The sequence below is a fragment of the Cyprinus carpio genome, chromosome A2 (genome assembly GCF_018340385.1).
Source record: "Cyprinus carpio isolate SPL01 chromosome A2, ASM1834038v1, whole genome shotgun sequence".
In the NCBI taxonomy this organism is placed as follows: domain Eukaryota; kingdom Metazoa; phylum Chordata; class Actinopteri; order Cypriniformes; family Cyprinidae; genus Cyprinus; species Cyprinus carpio.
In genome coordinates this window covers 3471952-3492529 of record NC_056573.1, presented here as the reverse complement: position 1 = coordinate 3492529, position 20578 = coordinate 3471952, and the positions used below count along the sequence as shown (strand labels likewise).

Genomic DNA, 20578 nt, shown 5'->3' with positions numbered 1-20578 from the left:
GAAGCAGAGCCACGCCAAGACAGAATGTGTTTAATGGACTCCATCTGCTTCCTTATTGCTGAGAACTGATGAGCAAAGTCCTTCACAGTATCGCAGAAGAGGCTACCTTAGGAGATTGGGGAGTCAAGAAAGTGAACTTTCTCGACATCCTTCATCTCCGCAAGGTGAACATCGCCTGACCCAGGGCCTGCGCCGTAATCTTCGTAGCTCTGAGAGCATAGACGGTTTGCTGAACGCAGTTCCTGAAGCAACTTTGGGTCAGGAATACCCTCATCTAGATCTTTCAATGCTTTGGCCTGATGGACCTGCAGGATGGCCATAGCATGGATTAATTAAACTGAAAGTTAATATTTTACATTTATATATTTTATATTTTAAATGTACAAAATTGCAACTTAAACATTGTAAATGTAATCAGTTACAAATATACAGTATTTAAATACAAGAGATACAAGTTTCAATAGAAATTACTTTAAATATATTTTTCTTTACCTAAATGATTGTCAGTACATTTAACAACACAATTTAACCATATTTCAAAGACAACAAATGTAATTATGCAATGACATACAGTATAAAGATCAAGTCCTAAATAAGTGGTTCAAAAAAGCAACTAACTGCATTTACTGTAAATTTAAACTATAATACATTTTTATTGTACATTTTTAAGTGTTTGGAAACTTTACATTCAGTGCACACTCAAGTACATTCTTTTAAAGTATATTATTTCAATAATATGTCCTTTTTTCACAAGAGAAATTTTGACTATCCATTTAAATCACCATACCAGCCTTTTCAACTGCAACTATGTTTATGTCGAATATCTCTTTCTGTGTTAAACATATGTTATCTACAATCTCATTTCAAACACAAGTTCTTTTTATTTCTTCAGTGTAAACAAGGTTTTTTTTCCCATAATTTCCAATCCTGGATGATATTTTGGTCTTGTGGTACTTGCACTCGTAACAGCCTGGGGCTTGCCAGTGTCCCCCAGGCTTCTGGGAAGATGAAATAGTGTGCTGTTTCAAGAGGAGCACACTGCTTTAGCCACAGGTTTAAATTAAGCGTGGTGGAGCAGCGTTGGGAGGGGAGGTCTCAAACCCCCTCCGGCCACATAGGAAAGAGAATAACTCATGTATGGCAGCATGAATGTGAAGGCTGATATGCTAAATGTAAACAAGAGGAGAGACATGAGGGGTCAAGTCATCGCACACATATCGCTTGAGCGGGGGGAATTCACATTCTGCAGAGCTTATTTTGGTTTTACACCACGAAACACAGATCAAATATTAATGAGCAATGTGCGTCAGAAAAGAAGGCAGGAAAGTTTGTTTCCACTTTAGAGTGCCAAAAAGAGAAGAAGAAAAAAAACTTGGTTTACCTTGATAATTTCTTTAAATGTTACTACCATTATTAAACAAACAGGATCTCATTATTATTTTATTCTATTCATTATTCATTATAATATTCTATTTAACAAAAAGCATATAATTTCTCATTCATGTTCTCGTGACCTCACAGTGCCGGCTGGATTGATGTACAGTACTTTAGAAAGCTTGAGTGCCATGAAACAAGTCATGTATGCAAGTTTTGTATGTGCATGTGTGTGTATGTATGTGTTGTCGATTGAGGACATGGCACCATACAGAGTGAGCATCCCCTTAATTGCGGTGTTGTCCTTTAGGGATCTCTGTTTGCTAGCAAAGACCCTTCATCAGTCCAGTCTAAGTCCCCTGCTCATGCTTTCTTTGGGCCTGCTGGAATTCCTGTTTTGCTTGGGCCAGCATGTCCTTGTAGAATTGCAAGCCTTCTTTCTTTTCCTTCAAGGCGTTCTTCAGAGCAGCTCTCAAGGTTTCATTTTCTTCTAGCTGCAGAGCCAGTCTGTATGGACGAAAAATACATACAGTATATATATGCATTTAGTTACTGGTCTGGAGTAAGCAGTTTGCTTAAGGGAGCATCATTATTTGAGTTGCTCATATTATGTATAAGGGTTTTAACTTGGCACTTGGCTCATTCTGCTTATTTCTGTAATGACGACTCTTGGGGAGTTTAGCATGGTAATGGGAATGTGTACTGTATGTGACAGAACTGTTCAGAGATCTTTTAGTGCTAAAATGAGTTAGCATGTAAATTCTACATTTAGGAAGAAAAGACGTACTGTGCTTTGAGTTCACTAAGTTGAGCATCACGGGTGACATCAGAGGGGCTTCTGGGAGATGAAGCCTCCTGTTTGTCAGGGAGACTCAAAGTGCTGCCCGAGCTTCCTACATCAGGCCAAGAAAACCCAACAGATTTCAGTTTGCTTTTGAATCAGACATTCAAGGACTTTACAATATAATACTGGTTTCAGTGACACTCCTGTACCAAAAATACAGGAGAAATATGACTGAAATGTGAAAAAAGCAACACACTAGTTTCAGTCTACATGAGGCCATACGGAACCTGTTCTACTCCGATTCGATGTATGCAGACTCGCTTCTTTCCTTGAGTCCAGTTTGGCTTTCTCCAGCTGCTGCTCCAGTAAGACTGAACGCTGCCATTCCAGTCTGAGTTTCTGCTCAGCTTCTGCACACTGGCGCTTTGCCTCTTCTTCACTGTAGCATCAGTTAAGATTATTTAAGGACATGAACTGTAAACGTCCATGAAAGCAATTACATGCCACACACACCAACAAACAGAATTGCAAAAAATATTGTCTTTTCAAACAGCCAGTTTCATTAAAATCCCACTGCCATTGCCTGTCCCATTTGCCAGGGTTTCCCAAGAGGGGGGTTTATAAGGGAACTGCAGGGTGTTTGTGAGTTGATGAGAAGCTAGTAATTAATAATATTGACTGTAAGATTAAAATAAATACAAGATAATCAGGATATAGCTTAGTGCAATTGTAAAATCGAATCCTGTGATTTAATTAAATAACTGTACAGAAACATAGGCAGCTCGTGATCTGCAATCTACAATGAAAATAAAACCCAAAAAAAAAAATAAAATCATTAAATAAACAACCCAACCTCATGTCGTTCCAAACCCAAAACCCATGAGACCTCCGTTCATCTTCGGAACACAGTATAAGATATTTTAGATTTAGTCCGAGAGCTTTCTGTCCCTCCATTGAGAATGTGTGTACGGTATACTGTCCACGTCCAGAAAGGTAATAAAAACATCTTCAAAGTAGTCCATGTGACATCAGAGGGTCCGTTAGAATTTTTTGAAGCATCGAAAATACATTTTGGTCCAAAAATAGCAAAAACTACGACTTTATTCAGCATTGACTTCTCTCCCCGGTCTGTTAGGAGCGCGTTCACAACACTGCAGTGTAGTGATATCCGGTGCGCGAACGAATCATTCGATGTAACCGGATCTTCTTAAACCAGTTCACCAAATCGAACTGAATAGTTTGAAACGGTTCGCGTCAACAATAAGCATTAATCCACAAATGCTGTTAACTTTTTTAACATGGCTGACACTCCCTCTGAGTTCAAATAAAGCAATATCCTGGAGTAATTCATTTACTCAAACAGTACACTGACTGAACTGCTGTGAAGAGAGAACTGAAGATGAACACCGAGCCGAGCCAAATAACGAACAAAACATTGACTCGTTCTCGAGTCAAGAACCGGTTGCATCGGTTTTCGGATCACCGGTAGTGATGGGAAGTTCTGTTCCTTTCCGCGAACCGGTTCTTTCGGACAGTTCGATTCAATAAATCGGTTGCCGAAAACGGTTCACCAGTTCTTTTGCGCTCGACGTAATGACTTCATTGGCGAAGATTGCCCTTGATTCAAGCCTTCGGTTTACCCGCGCTCATAACATTAGCACAGAATCAGTTCAGAATCAATCACCAAAAGAACCAGTTCGGTTCAGACGCGCTGTGTGTCAGTCTGCTTCTCGCATGCGCAGTATCATCAGCTCCTCGGTTCTCGAACCGGACGCGTCCGACAGAAACGGTTCTTGACTCGAGAATGAGTCAATGTTTCGTTCGTTATCTGGCTCGGCTTGGTGTTCATCTTCACTTCTCTCTTCACAGCAGTTCAGTCAGTGTACTGTTTGAGTAAATGAATTACTCCGGGATATTGGTTTATATTTGAACTCAGAGGGAGTGTCAGCCATGTTAAAAAAGTTAACAGCTTAAGTCATTTGTGGATTAATGCTTATTGTTGACGCGAACCATTTCAAACGATTCAGTTCGATTTGGTGAACTGGTTTAAGAAGATCCGGTTACATCGAGTGATTCATTCGCGAACCAGATATCACTAAACTGCAGTGTTGTGAACGCGCGCATAACAGACCCGGGAGAGAAGACAATGCTGAATAAAGTCGTAGTTTTTGATATTTTTGGACCAAAATGTATTTTCGATGCTTCAAAAAATTCTAACGGACCCTCTGATGTCACATGGACTACTTTGAAGATGTTTTTATTACCTTTCTGGACATGGACAGTATACCGTACATACATTCTCAATGGAGGGACTGAAAGCTCTCAGACTAAATCTAAAATATCTTATACTGTGCTCCGAAGATGAACGGAGGTCTCACGGGTTTGGAACGACATGAGGGTGAGTCATTAATGACATAATTTTCATTTTTGGGTGAACTATCCCTTTCAGCATCTTGGTTCAACAGGAACGCTATCTCTGCACATGCTGTGAGTTTAAAGCGCATGTGGGAATGCATTGTACACTAGATGTACTTTATTTACACATTCACATAATTTCCACCATGTTTTTTTTTTTTTTTTTTTGCAAACAAAATGTACAGCTTTTCACTGGTTTTCCGCCAAAATAAAAGCTCAATAATTTGGAATGTTAAAAAGCTGGAGGATTTGACAATTTGAATGTGAAGAATTTAAAACAAATATTAGCAGTGTAATTGTATTGTATTGTATTGCAATAAAAATAGATTTTTTTATTATTATTTTTATGTGTAATGTGGACACACTTGAAAGAGGTTTGAGTCCAGTTTAACTCCAGCTACAAAATCAAAAATTTACTAAAAAGATGAAGTAGTTTATCTACTGTACAATGTCATATGTATATAGTTTTCATATATATATAGTTTGCGATGTCATATGACCATAAACCGTCATCAGAGAACTGTAAGAATGTAAAATATTATCTTAAAATCGCAGGGGAACTAAATATTTTACTTCTTAGGTGTTTGGCTGACAAAACATTTCGGGAACCCCTGACCTAGGTACTGTTGAAGCTTTTGAAAGACAGAGATGCATTTTATATCTTATTTATTGGTAAATTATGTGCTCTAAATTTATGATTTCAACATAACATGATGTTGCTTGCTATTAAGCAGTAGTGGGTGAATTCTAACAGCATTGAAAGGGACCCCATACAACTATGCCCTTTCCAAACCCATATAACTTTATTTCATTCACAAAATCCAAATGAAGATGATTAATAACATAGTCATTGATTCTGTCCTACCTGGTTTGCTGTACTTTGGTCAGCTCCAGCAGTCTGTCTCTCTCCACACTCGCAGCTTGATAAAGAGCCTTATACTCAGCACACTGAGCCTGGAGCGCTGGGATTTTAACAGCACACTCTGCACAGGCCGCTTGTGCATCTCTGAAATAATATGCAATACTTTCACACATGTTGCTGTATCAGATAAACAGAAGTAATGTAATGCATTACTTTCCACAAAAAGTGGAACGCAATTCGTTACTTTTTTCAGGGAGTAACACAATATTGTAATGTATTACTTTTAAAAGTAACTGTACACTTGTACAATATAAAAATCATAACATCTATGGAAAGTCCCCATACAACACGGAAACCAGTGTGTGTTTGTGTGAAAAATATTTGGTCAGCATGCTTATGACAAGGAAAATCAGTTTATTTGCTGATGTTGTCTGAGAATGTTAATACCTGGCCGAGTTTGACTCCCTGCTGTTCTCATGTCGTGATGTCAAAGGCCTGATGTTATTTTGACTCTTACACTGCGACTGCTTCTGCACCAGATACACGAAACATGCATAAGCATGAAAAACTAAACCCCGCTGATGATGTGATCGGACATGCCATACCATGAGGGCGAGTTGCTGGATCTCCTGCTCCAGCTCTTTGACCTTGTTCTCCTTCTCTGAGACCATGGCTCTGAGCTGCTGGATGAGCGAGGCGTGCTGCTGGGCCTCGCTGTGCAGATGTCTCTCCAGGCCCTGCTGAGCTTCCTCACGCTGGGACCCTTTCTGGCTTAGATGCCCGAGCATGGCCTGCCACGAAGCTTGCTGCTTCTGTCGGAGGAGGGAGTCAGAGATCACCCCTGCTCAAATATTAAAGATCACCTGCCAAATCAATATTCAGTATAACCCTCTCCTTGGAGGAGGGAGTCAGAGATCATCCGTCTGTTTAGAATTTTATATTCTTTCTGGTTCATACATACTGTTTGTCATTCCTATTTGTTTATTATTATTTACAAGAATATCTACAGTATATTACTATTTACAACAATGTCTGTTCGATGTCTTATGTTAGAGTTCATGAAAAACTTAGGAAACACTATCCACTATTAACTAATTGCTTATTAGCGTGCATATATCTGTATATTGGGTAAATAATCATTATAGAATTATTCATTATCATTATTAATGACATTGTTAATATTAATAAATATGACTATTAATTGAACATTGGAGTCTGTTAATATTAATAAATATAACGGTAACACTTTAGTATAGGGACAGATTCTCGCTATTAAATAGCTGCTAATTAGCATGCCTATTATTAAAATATTGGCTGTTTATTAGCATTTTTTTCTGCATGACCATATTCTACATCCCTAATCCTACCCAATATCTAAACTTAACAACAACCTTACTAACTAATAGCAAATTATGAGTTTATTGAGGCAAAAGTCATAGTTAATGGTTTGTTAATAGCAAGAATTGGGATTTTAAAATAAAGTGTGACCAATATAACTATTTATTGAACATTGGAGTCTTTTAATATATTGATGTGATCCTAATTTTTGGGAGAACTAACTCTTTAATCTAGAACCTCAGTGTATTTTAGCAGCTTGCAAGTCATATGTGTTTGGTTCTTAAAGTACTGTATATTGTACCCAAAGTTGGTCTTTAAATAGCTTTTGTCTGAGCTTCTCAGTTCAGTGCTGACCATTGATATCTACTGTATATGTCTTTATTACAGATCATTGGTGCTCCACTAAACAAAACATTCAGAAATTAGTTGATACTTCATGTTGATTGGCATGTATTTCCAGTCCATGCATCTACTTTCCCTTCTGAAAAGCCATATGTACGTCACATATAAAAATATAAAATATATTTTTAAATATATAACATTTTCATTTTAAACAAATTATGGGACTCTAGTGGGGACACCAGCATCCAAAACACATAACGTAGTATGCTGGTGTCCCCACTAGAGTCCCATAATTTGTTTAAAATGAAAATGTTATATATTTAAAAATATATTTTATATTTTTAACCACACTCTTAAAAATAAAGGTCCTTTATTGTCATTGATGGCTCAATGTGGAACTTCTAACATCTATGGACAAAAGGCTCTTTATAGAGAAAAAAGGTTCATTCAATTTTTAAATGTTCTTCACACTAAGAAAAGAATGGTTCTTTTAAGAAATGTTCACTGAAAGGTTCCTTGGAGAATCTTTAGGAACTTTTATATGTCTATATATTCTGTTTTGGGTTTCATAATTCCAGAATCTGTTACCAATAAGGCATCGACCAGCTCATCGTCGTGTTTGCCTTTATCCAGCAGAGTGCTGATCTGGCTCTTCAGGGCTTTGACTTCTGTGCTCAACACTTTGTTCCTGGCTTTGGAGGCCTCCAGTTTCTTCTTCGCGTCTGAGTGCTCTTCAAACAGAACTTCATAATCTATTGTGAGCTTCTGCAAAGAAACATCATTATCAGAATGTGAAATGTTATGACATACTCAGGCCCATAAAGATGTTTAATCGATTTGCATAACCTCCAGTGTGTCCTTCCTCTCCCTCTCTATGTGACGGATGTGGCTGAGGCTTCTGTCTTGTGTCTTCTGTAGGCCTCCCGTTCTCGTGATCTCCTCCTCCAGGCCCAGGTCACATAGCTGCTTTCTGTGAGAGGACTGGCTCAGCTGTCGTTCCAGGTCTCGCACCCAGAGTATAAAATGTTTAACAGTATCAAGTGACCATGAATACTTAGAATACAACAGAGCTAATTCCAGTCATGGCTGAAACCATGGAAGCCTGTTTTTGCCACGGAATAAAACAATAAAATGTAAAAATGTAATTGCGACGTTTTATCTGACAATTCAGACTTTTTTCTAGCCGTTCTCAGAACTGTGAGATAAACTGACTTTCCCACAATTCAGAGTTTATATCTCGCAATTCAGATTTTCTTTTCCCAGAATTGCAAGGAAAAAAGACAGAATTATGAGATAAAAAGTCACAGTTATCTTTTTAAATATTTTTATCCCATTGCACAAAACAAGCTTCGATATTGAATATTTGTTTCAAGCTAATTTTAATTCCATCCAGTAAGTTTGTGGTTAGTGGATAATGATAATTTTAAATACTTTGGCAGAGATTTCCATTTTAGGATAAATATAAAAGAATTATAATTAAAAAAAAACACCATCTCTTTCTTTCATAAATAAGCAATACAAAATAATAATTGCAAGAAATGAGTCGCAGTTACTTTTATTTTTTATTCTGTGGAAGGAAAAAATGCACACACACAGTTATGTTTATATGCACAATTCTGTGTCTTTATCTCATAATTCTGACTTTTTTCTCAGAATTGTGTGAAACAAAGTCTGAATTGTGAAATATAAATTCAGAATTGCAAGAAAAGTAGTCAAATTGTAAGATGATTGTGAGAAATTTGTGATATGTGACCCTGGAGCACAAAACCAGTCATGAGTAGCACAGGTATATTTATAGCAATAGCCCACTGGGTCAAAATTATACATTTTTTTCTTTTATGACAAAAATCATTAGGATATTAAGTAAAGATCATGTTCTATGAAGATGTTTTGTAAACTTCCTACAGTATAAATATCAAAAATATATTATCAGTAGTAATATGCATTGCTAAAGACTTCATTTGGACAACTTTAAAGCCGATTTTCTCAGTATTTAGATTTTTTTGCACCCTCAGATTCCAGATTTTCCAGACATATATAAACTCTGAATTCTGACTTTCTTTCTCGCAGTTTGAGTCCTAAAAGTAGAACGTGCAGGTTCAGGCCATGTTGACTCACTCTGTTCTGAAGGGCGAGGATCTGCTGAGAACGGCCTCTCCAGCCTCCCGGGTTACACAGTATCTGCTGAATACTGACATCCTCGCCCACCTCACAGCTCAACACCTGACAGAACAGTTTGACTAAATCATGACATGATTAAATATGACGTTTACTCAAACCAGTTCATATAAATGACAGAATTTATTGTGAACAGACCTTGTGAGCTATTTTTAACTCTTGTTTGAAGGTCTGGATCTGGTTGCGGTATTCAGTCATTTTGAGTTGGGCTGTAGATAGTTTCTCCTGCAGGGACTTTACTACGGGGCTGTTCTACACAAAAACACATCAAAAACAGTTACCTAAGTGCCTAATCATGTACCAAATGATGATGAACATGTTATAAAACAATATTACTTCAAGATGGTCGTTCACAGTCCTTGAATCCTGCATTTTGTTTGTCTTCTTTCCGGGATTAAGCACCAGTGTGGCCTGAAGCTAATAAAACAGCAAAAATACTGATGGAATGATGAAGTACCACACTGAGAAGGAGCTGACAAAAGTGACTTTAAATGCAATGCACCAAAAAAAAAAAAAAAAAGTAAAATAAAAAAGTTAGCAATTCTGCTTTATCTTTACTTCTTTCTCCAGTTCTTTGACTCGATTGTTTGCTTGTTTAGTTCTGGTCTTCCCTCGTTCTATTTCAGCGGCTAATTCTCGATTCTTCTTTGACAGTTCCACAATTTTGGTTGCTGCTGCATCTCCTGCCAGACCAGCAGTACCTGGCAAAGAAAACACAGAAATGGACTCTCACATTCATTATGTACCAGAAAGATATTCAGTGGCTCCAAAAAGTATTTAGACACTTCATGTATGAATGATATTGCATTAGGTCGAAATTAAAAAAATACAAATTTAAATACTGACCATTTTGAACATTAATGTATGTTTTTTGTTGTTGTGTTTTTTAAATGGTCAGTATTTTTAATGTTTTTTTTTTTTTTTTTCAAAATGGTCAGTATATATATATATTATGAAATTAAGATTTTCATTTTAAGATTTAACCCTTTAACTTTAGCACGCACTATTCTAATTCTATTCTTAAAAATAAATCTAACTAGCTTTCTAATCTTTTTGTATTCTATCTGTTTTCTTTTCATTTATTATATAATTAACAAAACCAAAAAAACACCTCTAACACTAGCTTGCTCTATTCTTTTTCTATTCTATCTGTTTTCTTTTTCTTTATTATATTATTTAAAAGCCCTTGCTATGTGTACTGTGTTTAAGCTAACTGAGACTTGTTATAGCACTTATATATCATTGCTCTTTTGTTGATTTTGATTGCTTCCATTGTCCTCATTTGTAAGTCGCTCTGGATAAAAGCATCTGCTAAAAGACTAAATGTAAATGTAAGATTTTTGTTTAAAAAGGATGCATTAAATTAATCAAAAGTTGCAGTAAAGGCATTTATAATGTTCCAACAGATTTAAAATAAATGATGTTCTTTTAAACTTTCTGATCATCAACGAACCCTAAATATAAATGTTTCCCCATTAGGCAGCACAACTGTTTTTAACATTGGAAAAATACTGCACATTAAATCATGAAATCAATTATAATTTAAAAAAATTAACAATATAAATTACATAAACAAAATAAAAAAATAAACAAACATATTATCAAATAAATGCAGCCTTAGTGAGATTTGAAGTAACGTCAAAAAAAAAAAAAAATAGTAATAATATACTTTGACTTCATGCAGCCACTAACCAGTGTTTGTGACTAGAAGGGATACAGCTACGGCCAAAAGTGACACAAGTCTTGCAAAATCTAGTTCGCTAGTTGTCCTCTTCACTGCCTATTTCATTTTTCCCTGTCCATCCAGTGAGATTTTAAGAGATTTCAGCTCAAAGTACAGCGTCTTCATTTATTGTTATTTTATTTTGTCTTTCACTTTCTTCCTGTCCATCCGGCAAGATTTCGCATCACTTCCAGCCATAGCTGTATCCCTTCAAACCACAACCCTATCCAGTTGATTATTAGTTATTGCAAAAACGGCTCAGAAAATGTAATGAGAAAAGCATTACTATAATTTGTTTGCACATGCAGTGTAATGCATACTTAAGTGTGATGTAAATGTCTTATAACTTACATTCATTGTTTGCATATCAAGCTCACCACAGTAGAAATGACACACTGTTTACCTGCTAAAGCCAATCTTTCCTCCTCTCTCTTCTTCTTCAGGTGTTTGATCTCAAAGTCTTTCTCACTCAGCAGTTTATGGAGTCTGCCGTTCTCATCTCTCAGCTCCCTCACATGATCATGCAGCTGGTTATTTTCATCCTGCATCGCTCTGAATTAGAGCACAATTACTATTTAAATAATACACATTGCATATGGAATAAACACAGTAAATATAAAGTGTGTGTGTGTAGGTGTGTGTGTGTGTGTGTGTGTGTGTGTGTGTGTGTGTGTGTGGGTGGGTGTGTGTGTGTGTGTGTGTGTGTGTGTGTGTGTGTGTGTGTGTGTGTGTGTGTGTGTGTGTGTGTGTGTGGTGTGTGTGTGTGTGTGTGTGTGTGTGATGAGTGTGTGTGTGTGTGTGGTCTGTGTGTGTGTGTGTGTGTGTGTGTTTTTATACACACGACACACAGTGTGTTATAAGTTATATAGTTATGTAATTGTGAATAACTAAAAAAATAGAGGTGGAAAATTCAAAGGAAAGTCCGTGCAGAGGTAACATAATTTTAAATGAAAGTGATGAAGAGGAAAAGCTGAATGCAGTCTGCTAAATTTCCAATGAATAATTAAATAAGGTCTCGTTTCTGGCATGATGGAGTATGTTGTTGTCCTGGCAGGATGTTGTTCTCATATTGAAGCTAGTAATTATATTTGTGATAGCAGCTCTGTGAACTCATGTCTCATGCGTCACCTTGCGTCGACTAGATCCATCACGTCATCACCCTCTTCTGTGAGGTTAATAACGTCCAGACCGCTGAGAGGAGGATCGTCGGAGTCCGTCTTTCTCATCTCCAGTCTTCTCTGGATGCGCTGCACTTGTTGCTCTTGAAGAGCTTGAAACTGAAGCCTCAGCTGCTCCTTTATTTCATCACTGTCACCATCCATCGCTGAGAGATCAGAGACAACATGACTCATCTGACAGATGACGTGAGAGCTCGTTTATGCAAACTAATGCAGTTATAGATGAGAGCTTTCCAAACAATAACATCCATACATCCGGGGAAAGAGAGCACATTACACTGCTGCAGTTCAGCTGCGTGATGTCTTTTTTTTTAAAAGCACTTTTCTTAATTTTTAGTATTATGTTTTCTCTGAGTTAATGTTTATAAACTCTAATCTGTAAACCACTGTGAGCTGTACTCTGACATGCAAACAAAATGCAATAATACAATATTTATTCATATTATTTTTACTACTACTCCTACTCCTATTGCTTGCTATCAGATTAAACAAAACATATATGAAATAAAATAAATCAATATTATTTAATACTTTAGAAAAAAATTCAATTGATTACAAACAAATTCACAATCTGTCCGGAGATGATTCTCGAGCGCTCCGTTTAAACCTGAACTAAAACTTACCGGACGAATTAAGAAAGATTCCGCTCGACTTAGTTAAGAATTGACATGGTTATGCATAAAATAAATTAATAAAAATAGAGCTGAAAGTGTATAATCCGTGATTTGATGGATGTTAAAGGTTTCCCGTCCTTTTGTTTACACGACCGTCTCCGTGGAAACGCGTTACCAGGATCTCAGAAAGAAAAAAAGGTACAAAAGATGTCGCTGCGGCGATACGTTTTCAGAAGTTATTACTATGTATCATTTAGGTACTAATATGTACACTTGAGGTACTAATGTGTACCTTTAAGAAAGTAACATTCACGCTTTAGGGGTAAATAAGGTAAAAAGGTGCACCTTTTAAAAGGGAGCCGTCCCAGTGACAGCTTTTGTACCCTTTTGCTGAGAGAAGCAGGAAGTGCCTGCAAAGACGCGTCATGTTGTATTAGTTGTAAAATAACGTCACTTGTTACAAATAATTCATAACAGCAGGAATGTAACACAGACATTTATACATAAAAGTGTATTAACTACACAAATATATACAAATATAAAAAATATAATTAATTATAATATAAAAATTATTTCACTTTCCAAAGATTTATGGATATAAATCTTTGTTTTAATTTTATTATTATTATTATTTCAGGAAAATGTACATTTGTGAATATGAAATTTCGAATACGGATAAGATTACATTGTTACGACCCATCACAAAATAAACTGGAACAGATGAACAAAAGTCCTCACACTGTATTTACAAGAACTGTAGCACAACTTCAGAACAAACAACTAACTAACTACATTTTTCATCCTTATCAGAGAGAGAGAGATAATATATATCATCTCAGGATATAACAACAAGGACTGATATTGACTGATACAAACCAGATGTCCTGCGATACACCAATTAATCCAATAGCCACAGGAATCTTTGATTGTCAGTGAGGAGTGTAGTGTTATCAGACAGCTGAGTTCTTTTTTATTCTTTATCAAACAAAAGTAATGCCTTTGACTGCCAGAAACTGACTGGACATCCCACATAATTCCTCTAGAAATGTTAAATCTGGGGGAAGTGCCATTTAACATCTTAAAAAACATCTTTATAGAGAATTTGTATTGCAGTGTTGAATGCTTTAGAAATTTAGGAAAAATATAAAGCCATGATCGTGAATCAGTTCTGAATAGTAAAAAATATCCAAGGCTAATCTTATACAGTATGTGACCCTGGAGCACAAAACTAGTCATGAGTAGCACTGGTATATTTGTAGAAACAGCCAAAAATACATTGTATGGGTCAGAATGATCGATTTTTCTTTTATGCTTCATGTTCCATGAAGATATTTTGTAAATGTCCTATTGTAAACATATCAAACTTAATTAAATAAGGTAGTAATAGGCATTGCTATAAAAGCGATTTTAAAATAGCCTTTTTATTATTATTGCACCTTCAGATTCCAGATTTTCAATCTTGAAAACCTCTACTTTTGTGCTCCAGGGTCACATATGGCAATTTTTTAATGAATCTTGATTGTGATTTATCAGTTACGTTAAACATTTAATCATAAATACTAGATCAATCTCTGACAAAACCCACAACATATACCTTTGATACACACATTAAAACATCCAACACATATATCTCATCCATCGCTGACGTTATCCACCACATGTACCTTTGATACTCACAATATCTTTTGCTGACATATGATTGAGTCACTCAGAAACCAGTCTAACCATCAGGAGATCCTCTGGATTCTCGTTTCCTCCCTTCTCACCATCATCCAGCTCGGCATAACTGTGTCAGACTACAATTAACATACTATTACTGTCCAATTTGTGGAATGGATGTAATGCTACACATCAAATAATAAAAGTTCTTTATTGGCATCGATGCTCGCATTCCACAGAGGGTTCTTTGTTCTTCACGCTAAGAATAAATGGTTCTTTTAAGAACTGTTCACTGAAATGTATCCAAAAACTGTTCTTCTATGGCATTGCAGTCTTAAAAATAAAGGCTCAAGAGGAGGGATTTCACAGCGACGCCATACCAGAAACATATTTGGTTCCCAAAGAACCTTTCAGTGATCAGTTCTTAAAAGAACCAACATTGTAATAATCTGAAGAACCCTTCTCCACTATTAAGAACCTAGAATGTCCTCAAAGTTTGCATAGTGTCATCATTGTAAATATAACATGTATTTCACATTGTTGTTGGTTTGTATGTCCTGTGCTTTGGTCTTATTTTTGTTTTTGCTAAATCAGTCTCAGATGCTGGAAAAGCGTGTGTTCATTTTTGTTCTGAATCTCAGTGATATTTAGATGGTATCAAAGAAAGACCTTCTAGTCCAAAATATCTCACACTACAGACTACAGCAGTATCATCTACTGTGTGCACAGATCTAACACCTGCTGGTTTAACGTCATTCGTTAGTGAGGCCAGCAGGGGGAGCTACAATGCACTGTCCTGTGGGTCAAGTATTAAACTGTAATGATTCTCTGAGGTCATTACAAACCCCAAACTGTCACTGGTGACTGGCCTTTCTGCCAAGTGTCTCTAGTTGTCTTGTGAAATGATTAAATGTAATAAACACACATAGGGCAGAAAAAGGTTGGTCATTATCTTGCAGTTGCTGGGTGTGGCGGGCTGTTTAGTTCATATAAACCATGATGAAATTTAAATGATTTAATTAGGTAATGTCTGTTAGAACATTGTGTACACAGTTCAAACTTACAAAGTTCTCCCCTCAATAATTATAATACTACATAAAATAAAAAAAACACCCTTCCTCCTTCCACAATAATCATAATAATATATTTATTTAATAAAAATTGAATTCATGCAATTCCGTTTAATCTTTCCCTTATAATTTGTCCAATACAATCACATCTATCATACTCCTATAATATCAAAAATTGTCAAGTAATATAATATCAAAAATAGTAAATCAATTGCATGCATCAGATTAAAAATAATAATAAAAATAAATGTTTAAAAAAACCCTTTTCTTTTTGTTATTCGTTTCCTAATGTAGCTTTCCAATAAACCCTGCATTTTATGCTATAAAATCATTGGCATGAATGAAAGCGAATGATAGGGACTGTGCAGCAAAGTGACAGCAGCAAAGTGACAGCAAACCTCAATATCCATCTAATTTTGTGTAATAATGTTTTGTCAGTCTAATAAAAAGATGAGTAAACATGGAGATCACGGTTCATTTATCCCAATGGCAATGAAAGGTCAAGTCAAAGAAGCATTTTGGATCTTGTATTATAGTAGTATGTGCTGTAAAACTGATATTGTATTATGGCATCAATGCAGAAAACTGACATACTGTATTCAGTATACACACTATATATACAGCACAGAATAAGTGAGAGTGGTATGACAGTACACTATCCTGAGTCTCCATGGACTGCAAAACACACATATTACAGTAATACACCAGTGTGAAATAACCAGAAATGACAATAGTTTTTATTGGCAACGATAAACAGTGGTAGCTGAGATCCTCAAAATATATATCCCTCTAAAAGAGTAATTTTGTGATTTTGTTTTGAAATATGAAAAAAGGTGCAATAGTTATTACACAATAAACCCAAAATACACAATAACTCCAAAATACAACAATCTCCTCACAACACTCAACACACACACACACCAAAAACACACAAACACAGACACACACACACACACACACACACGCTTGAAAATGAAAAACAAGAGAGTTGCTGAAGTCCTGAAGATCTTGTTTGTAACAACATCTGCAAAGAACTAGAACCGTTATAGTTTAGCAGTGGCGAAGTCCCCATATTGCGTTCATTAGGGTTGCTGTCCTGGAATTTCTTTTGTCTGGTGACTCAAATGATACAAGAAACTCTTGAATTACAAAGCACAAAGGTCTTAATGCCACACCTCTGTGCTGAAACACCGGCACAACATCGACGTGAGAGCTGCATAGATTCTACTAATCCAAATATTTTCAGAAAAAAAAAAAAAAAACGATTGCTTTCATCAGTTTGTTACTGATACGATAAATAAATAGCAGCTGGTGGTTGCAAAATAAACTACAATACTTTACAGTGTTTCTCAAACATGCCAGGCAACATAATGAAAACGCAAACCTCTCTTTCAGAGGTTTATTAAAGTTTAAAAAGGAAATTATTTTTTTAAAAGTTCTTATGTTAGCAATAAATACAAAACAGTCGGTGTTAAGGATATCGCAGGAATCGAACACACTTCTCTTTACTTATTTTCCAGTGCCTTCTGCTCTAACGCTTTCTGTGCTTCAGCGGGTTTGAGAATGTACTCTCTGTACATAGAGTAGATCACTCCTGCAAACAAAAACACCAAATATCACATTAAACAAGATGTTTCTCTGCCATTATGAGCATGCACGTGTGTGAATGCCTTACCTAGAGTCATGGCTCCCACCACGAAGCCCTGCGCAGCCACACGCATGTGAATCAGGTGCACGGACATCTTCGTGTCTCCTCTGCTCTTCAGCTTGAACAGTCTGTAAGCCACAATGCCAAAGAACCCAGCCAACCCTAAAAGACATCACAGTAAGACATGAACTATGATATACCGAACTGTCAGGGGGGTGTTATTTATGTACAGTAGGGCACACACGCCTGAGGTCATCGTAAGCGATAATGTTTAGCATTTTCGTACTTTAATGTAAAGCCATGTGACTTAACGAGATACAAACTGAACACGTAACGAGTTATAATGCTTGAATGGTTTACCTGCAGGGACAAATGGATTCTCCTTGGCTTTTCTGATGAACTTGGATTCATTGTCTTCGTATTCCATGGCAGTCATCTCGGCTAAAGGCAATATTACAAAAAAAATAAAATAAATATTAATCGCCACAGTGCCATTCTCTGAATCTTTTACACTAGATAAGTGTAACTAATACATTCTCTGTTACATTTATATTATGTGCTGCTATAAGTTGCCACGTCAAATAATCAATAAACTGACAAATATCAGCAAAACTGGCCAATAAATTAACAAAGCATTAAGTTTATGAATTATGAACCATATTGTACTGCAAAAGAGATACCAATGATGTTAAATGAAGGTCAAACGATGCGCACAGGTCACTTTAACTAAAGATTCTACAGTTTTTACTTGTAATAAAATGTAATAAAATATAAACAGCATTTAGATAGACCTCTTCTTATCTATCAGCTTCCATTTAAAAGAAGATGTGACATTTCTTAAGAGTTAATGTCTGAAAGCACACAAAACCACCGTCGTTCTCTGTGATAGAAATATAATATTAGCAAAACATTCAGGTAGTAAATGAAATTCATTAATAACAGACCTATTTATGAGGTTTTCTGCTTCAGGTTGCAGTGAAGCCGCTGGTTCTCTGCCGGTTGAGAGCTGGTATGCGTGACTGTCCGCGTGCGCGAGAAGAGTGATGTAACACGACGTACGTCAAACTGACGTAGCCCGGCAATCCGTTATTACAAAATAAAGGATTTTTTTTTTTAAGATGTAGCAAGAACAACATCGTTTTGTCCCAAAGGTAATTCTAACAATTGAGTCCATTAAAAAAAAAAAAAAAAACAACAACATGTGATTATTAATATGTATGTATGAAATCATACATTTTCATTTGAAATTTTATTTTGAAGAAATGTGCGCTTCGAACCACTTCGTTTTCAGTGAAGGGGCGTGACCCTTGCGTGCCATGCTCGAGCTCAGGTCAGGAGAGTTCATCGCTTCATACAAACTGTCTTTTTACATTTTATTTTCACAGACAGGAGATTAACCTTTTATCTACGCCTCCGTGTTGTTTTACTTTTATATTAGGTTGCGCAGTATTTGGATAATTATTACGGCATTTAAATTAAATATAAGATACCTTTTGAACCATGGAGTATTTCCCTTTTGAACAAATTAGAAATAAATGTATATTTACTGCACTGTTGCTAGAGTTAATATACTGAAGTTCTGCTACATCAACAGATAATCAGTTATTGTGCTGCTGCATCATTACTGTGTTTAATGGAGATAGAGCTCCTGAAGATGCTGAAATTAATTATTAACTCCAGAACCACAGTTTCACTGTCTTGCCTTAAAAGTCACAATGCAGTGTGATGTTATAGTCTGAACTCTGGAAACCTTTACTGAATATATGAAGTTTAACTCAGGAGCTTGGCACAATGTCACTGTTGAAACTGTTGAATGTTTCTTAAATTCTAGTATAACTGAAGTTGAATATGCATCATAAGGTAGGTGTCTGTATGTATGTGTTGTCTGAACTCAAATATGAGCAAATATTCTGTTTTATTAACAACATAAACATATGCTCAGCATCTAAACTGTAATACTGAAATAAGTCTCTAGATGGCTTTTAGATAAACGCTGAGTCACTGTGAGTCTGTAATAAAAGCAGCACTGTATACTATAGGTATAATAGCCTACATAAAGTGTAAAGTGACAATGAATGTATTATATATTACTGTAAATTACATACAGGTATAGGCCTTTCATGTTACTTAGGTATGCTAACATATCTTGTATCTATATGTTGACAGCATGCCTGTTAATAAGGATAATTCAGACAAACTAAAGGTGCAAACTCATGATGAACGGTGCAAAAAAAAATTATAATCTCGTTACATAATTAAAATAATTGCAAGCAGTTCTATGGATGATTACTATTTTATGGATGCTCACAAATGAATTTGATTCTTAATAGTTTCAGAGTTTTCCTTTCATAGGCTTTGTGATCCAGTGCTGTTTTATTTTGTTATTCATGCTTTCATAATGTTATATTATTCATGTCTGTTGTCATTGTGCTCTTCATGACATGTTCATATTTGAACTTTTGCTGTGTTTATCTGCTCATCTGCTCACAAAACGAGCCGCTTTGTGCTCATGATACTGAAGCCGATCTTGATTGTTGGGATCTCTCTAAGATTTCACATTGTTTTTTAATAGTTTTTAATTATCTGTCTTGGCATTGTTGTTTACTGGTTTCCTTTTTGATGTTATTGTTTAATTGCACATGGATGGTGGTTGTTGAATGTACAGAATTGGCAATGACAGATGTATGCCCCACTTTGTCATGTCGATGTACGTTCATTAGAAATTTGTCCAGTAATAATTAGGTTGGCTTTCAATCCCACTTTTCTTTATTTTCTGGCGACTTGCAAGATAGCTGCAACTGATGTAATTAAATGGGTGTTCTGTATGCTTCATTTGTTTCTGTTGGTTGTAGGTATTGGTCTAACAAGAGGGTTTGAGGAGTGACTGAAGGGGCAAAGGGTGTTAATTTAGTTTTTAGCTCCCAATGTGTGGTTCATTTCCACTCCTGGCATTTAAATCGCCACACATGAACACATTTCCTTTTGGAAATGGCTAATCTCACCTAGCAGGATGGAAAAAATATTTTAATCCTAATGGGGTGATTTTGTGGGGGAATATATGTAACACTAGAATATGTGACGGTCTGTGGAGACCTCTCTGTTTTTGTGTGTACTTAGCTGGTTTAGGCCTGTCATGGACAGGTGACTCCCAATGCATGATTTATGGGGTATTTTTACCTTTATGCATCAACTTTTATGTCATATTCTTGCATGTCTTACAAATGTTTCCATAACGATGGATTGGAGATACTCTGTCTTTGCTTTGTAAGCCTTCTGCATGGTATTTTCCAGTGGTTGTAAGAAGTGTAAGAAGTGTTGTGGACTGAATTAACTTAAATGGTATAGACCTGTCACACCTGCAAATTACGCCTATGAAAAATGTGTTAAAGAGTA

The 20578-nt window shown here is 36.1% G+C and overlaps 2 protein-coding genes across 4 annotated transcripts; both read right to left on the bottom strand.

The window, feature by feature from the left end:
• Window positions 1-1427: 1427 nt before the first annotated feature.
• On the bottom strand, window positions 1428-13055 carry LOC109109460 (coiled-coil domain-containing protein 13-like). 2 transcript variants are annotated; one of them, XM_019122581.2, is made up of 15 exons: window positions 12818-13055; window positions 12145-12340; window positions 11420-11568; window positions 9852-9994; window positions 9630-9710; window positions 9432-9545; window positions 9234-9338; window positions 7962-8126; window positions 7704-7880; window positions 6041-6247; window positions 5883-5962; window positions 5439-5579; window positions 2446-2597; window positions 2162-2267; window positions 1428-1881 (listed from the first exon to the last, which is right to left on the bottom strand). In XM_019122581.2, exons 2-15 carry the CDS (start codon window positions 12336-12338, stop codon window positions 1725-1727), a joined length of 1971 nt encoding a protein of 656 aa, XP_018978126.1. In that variant the 5' UTR covers window positions 12339-12340; window positions 12818-13055; the 3' UTR covers window positions 1428-1724. The 2 variants fall into 2 exon arrangements, with proteins under 2 accessions (XP_018978126.1, XP_018978119.1); XM_019122574.2 differs by having other exon boundaries at window positions 5883-5965; window positions 12818-13054.
• A 3474-nt stretch (window positions 13056-16529) lies between these two features.
• Window positions 16530-18266, bottom strand: LOC109109444 (HIG1 domain family member 1A, mitochondrial-like). 2 transcript variants are annotated; one of them, XM_019122561.2, is made up of 4 exons: window positions 18130-18266; window positions 17546-17626; window positions 17213-17347; window positions 16530-17131 (listed from the first exon to the last, which is right to left on the bottom strand). In XM_019122561.2, exons 2-4 carry the CDS (start codon window positions 17619-17621, stop codon window positions 17043-17045), a joined length of 300 nt encoding a protein of 99 aa, XP_018978106.1. In that variant the 5' UTR covers window positions 17622-17626; window positions 18130-18266; the 3' UTR covers window positions 16530-17042. The 2 variants fall into 2 exon arrangements, with proteins under 2 accessions (XP_018978106.1, XP_018978110.1); XM_019122565.2 differs by lacking the exon at window positions 18130-18266 and adding an exon at window positions 17977-18120.
• Between the last annotated feature and the right edge of the window lie 2312 nt (window positions 18267-20578).

Excerpts from the sequence above, each read along its gene's own strand:
- LOC109109460 (XM_019122574.2), bottom strand. The coding sequence starts at position 12,338 with ATGGATGGTGACAGTGATGAAATAAAGGAGCAGCTGAGGCTTCAGTTT. Across the intron at positions 7,881-7,961 it reads AGAGGAAGGACACACTGGAG|AAGCTCACAATAGATTATGA; the intron begins GTTATGCAAATC and ends GTTTCTTTGCAG. Across the intron at positions 1,882-2,161 it reads CTTAGTGAACTCAAAGCACA|ACTGGCTCTGCAGCTAGAAG; the intron begins GTACGTCTTTTC and ends TCGTCCATACAG.
- LOC109109444 (XM_019122561.2), bottom strand. The coding sequence starts at position 17,621 with ATGACTGCCATGGAATACGAAGACAATGAATCCAAGTTCATCAGAAAA. Across the intron at positions 17,348-17,545 it reads GAATCCATTTGTCCCTGCAG|GGTTGGCTGGGTTCTTTGGC; the intron begins GTAAACCATTCA and ends GATGTCTTTTAG. Across the intron at positions 17,132-17,212 it reads GGTGGGAGCCATGACTCTAG|GAGTGATCTACTCTATGTAC; the intron begins GTAAGGCATTCA and ends TTTTGTTTGCAG.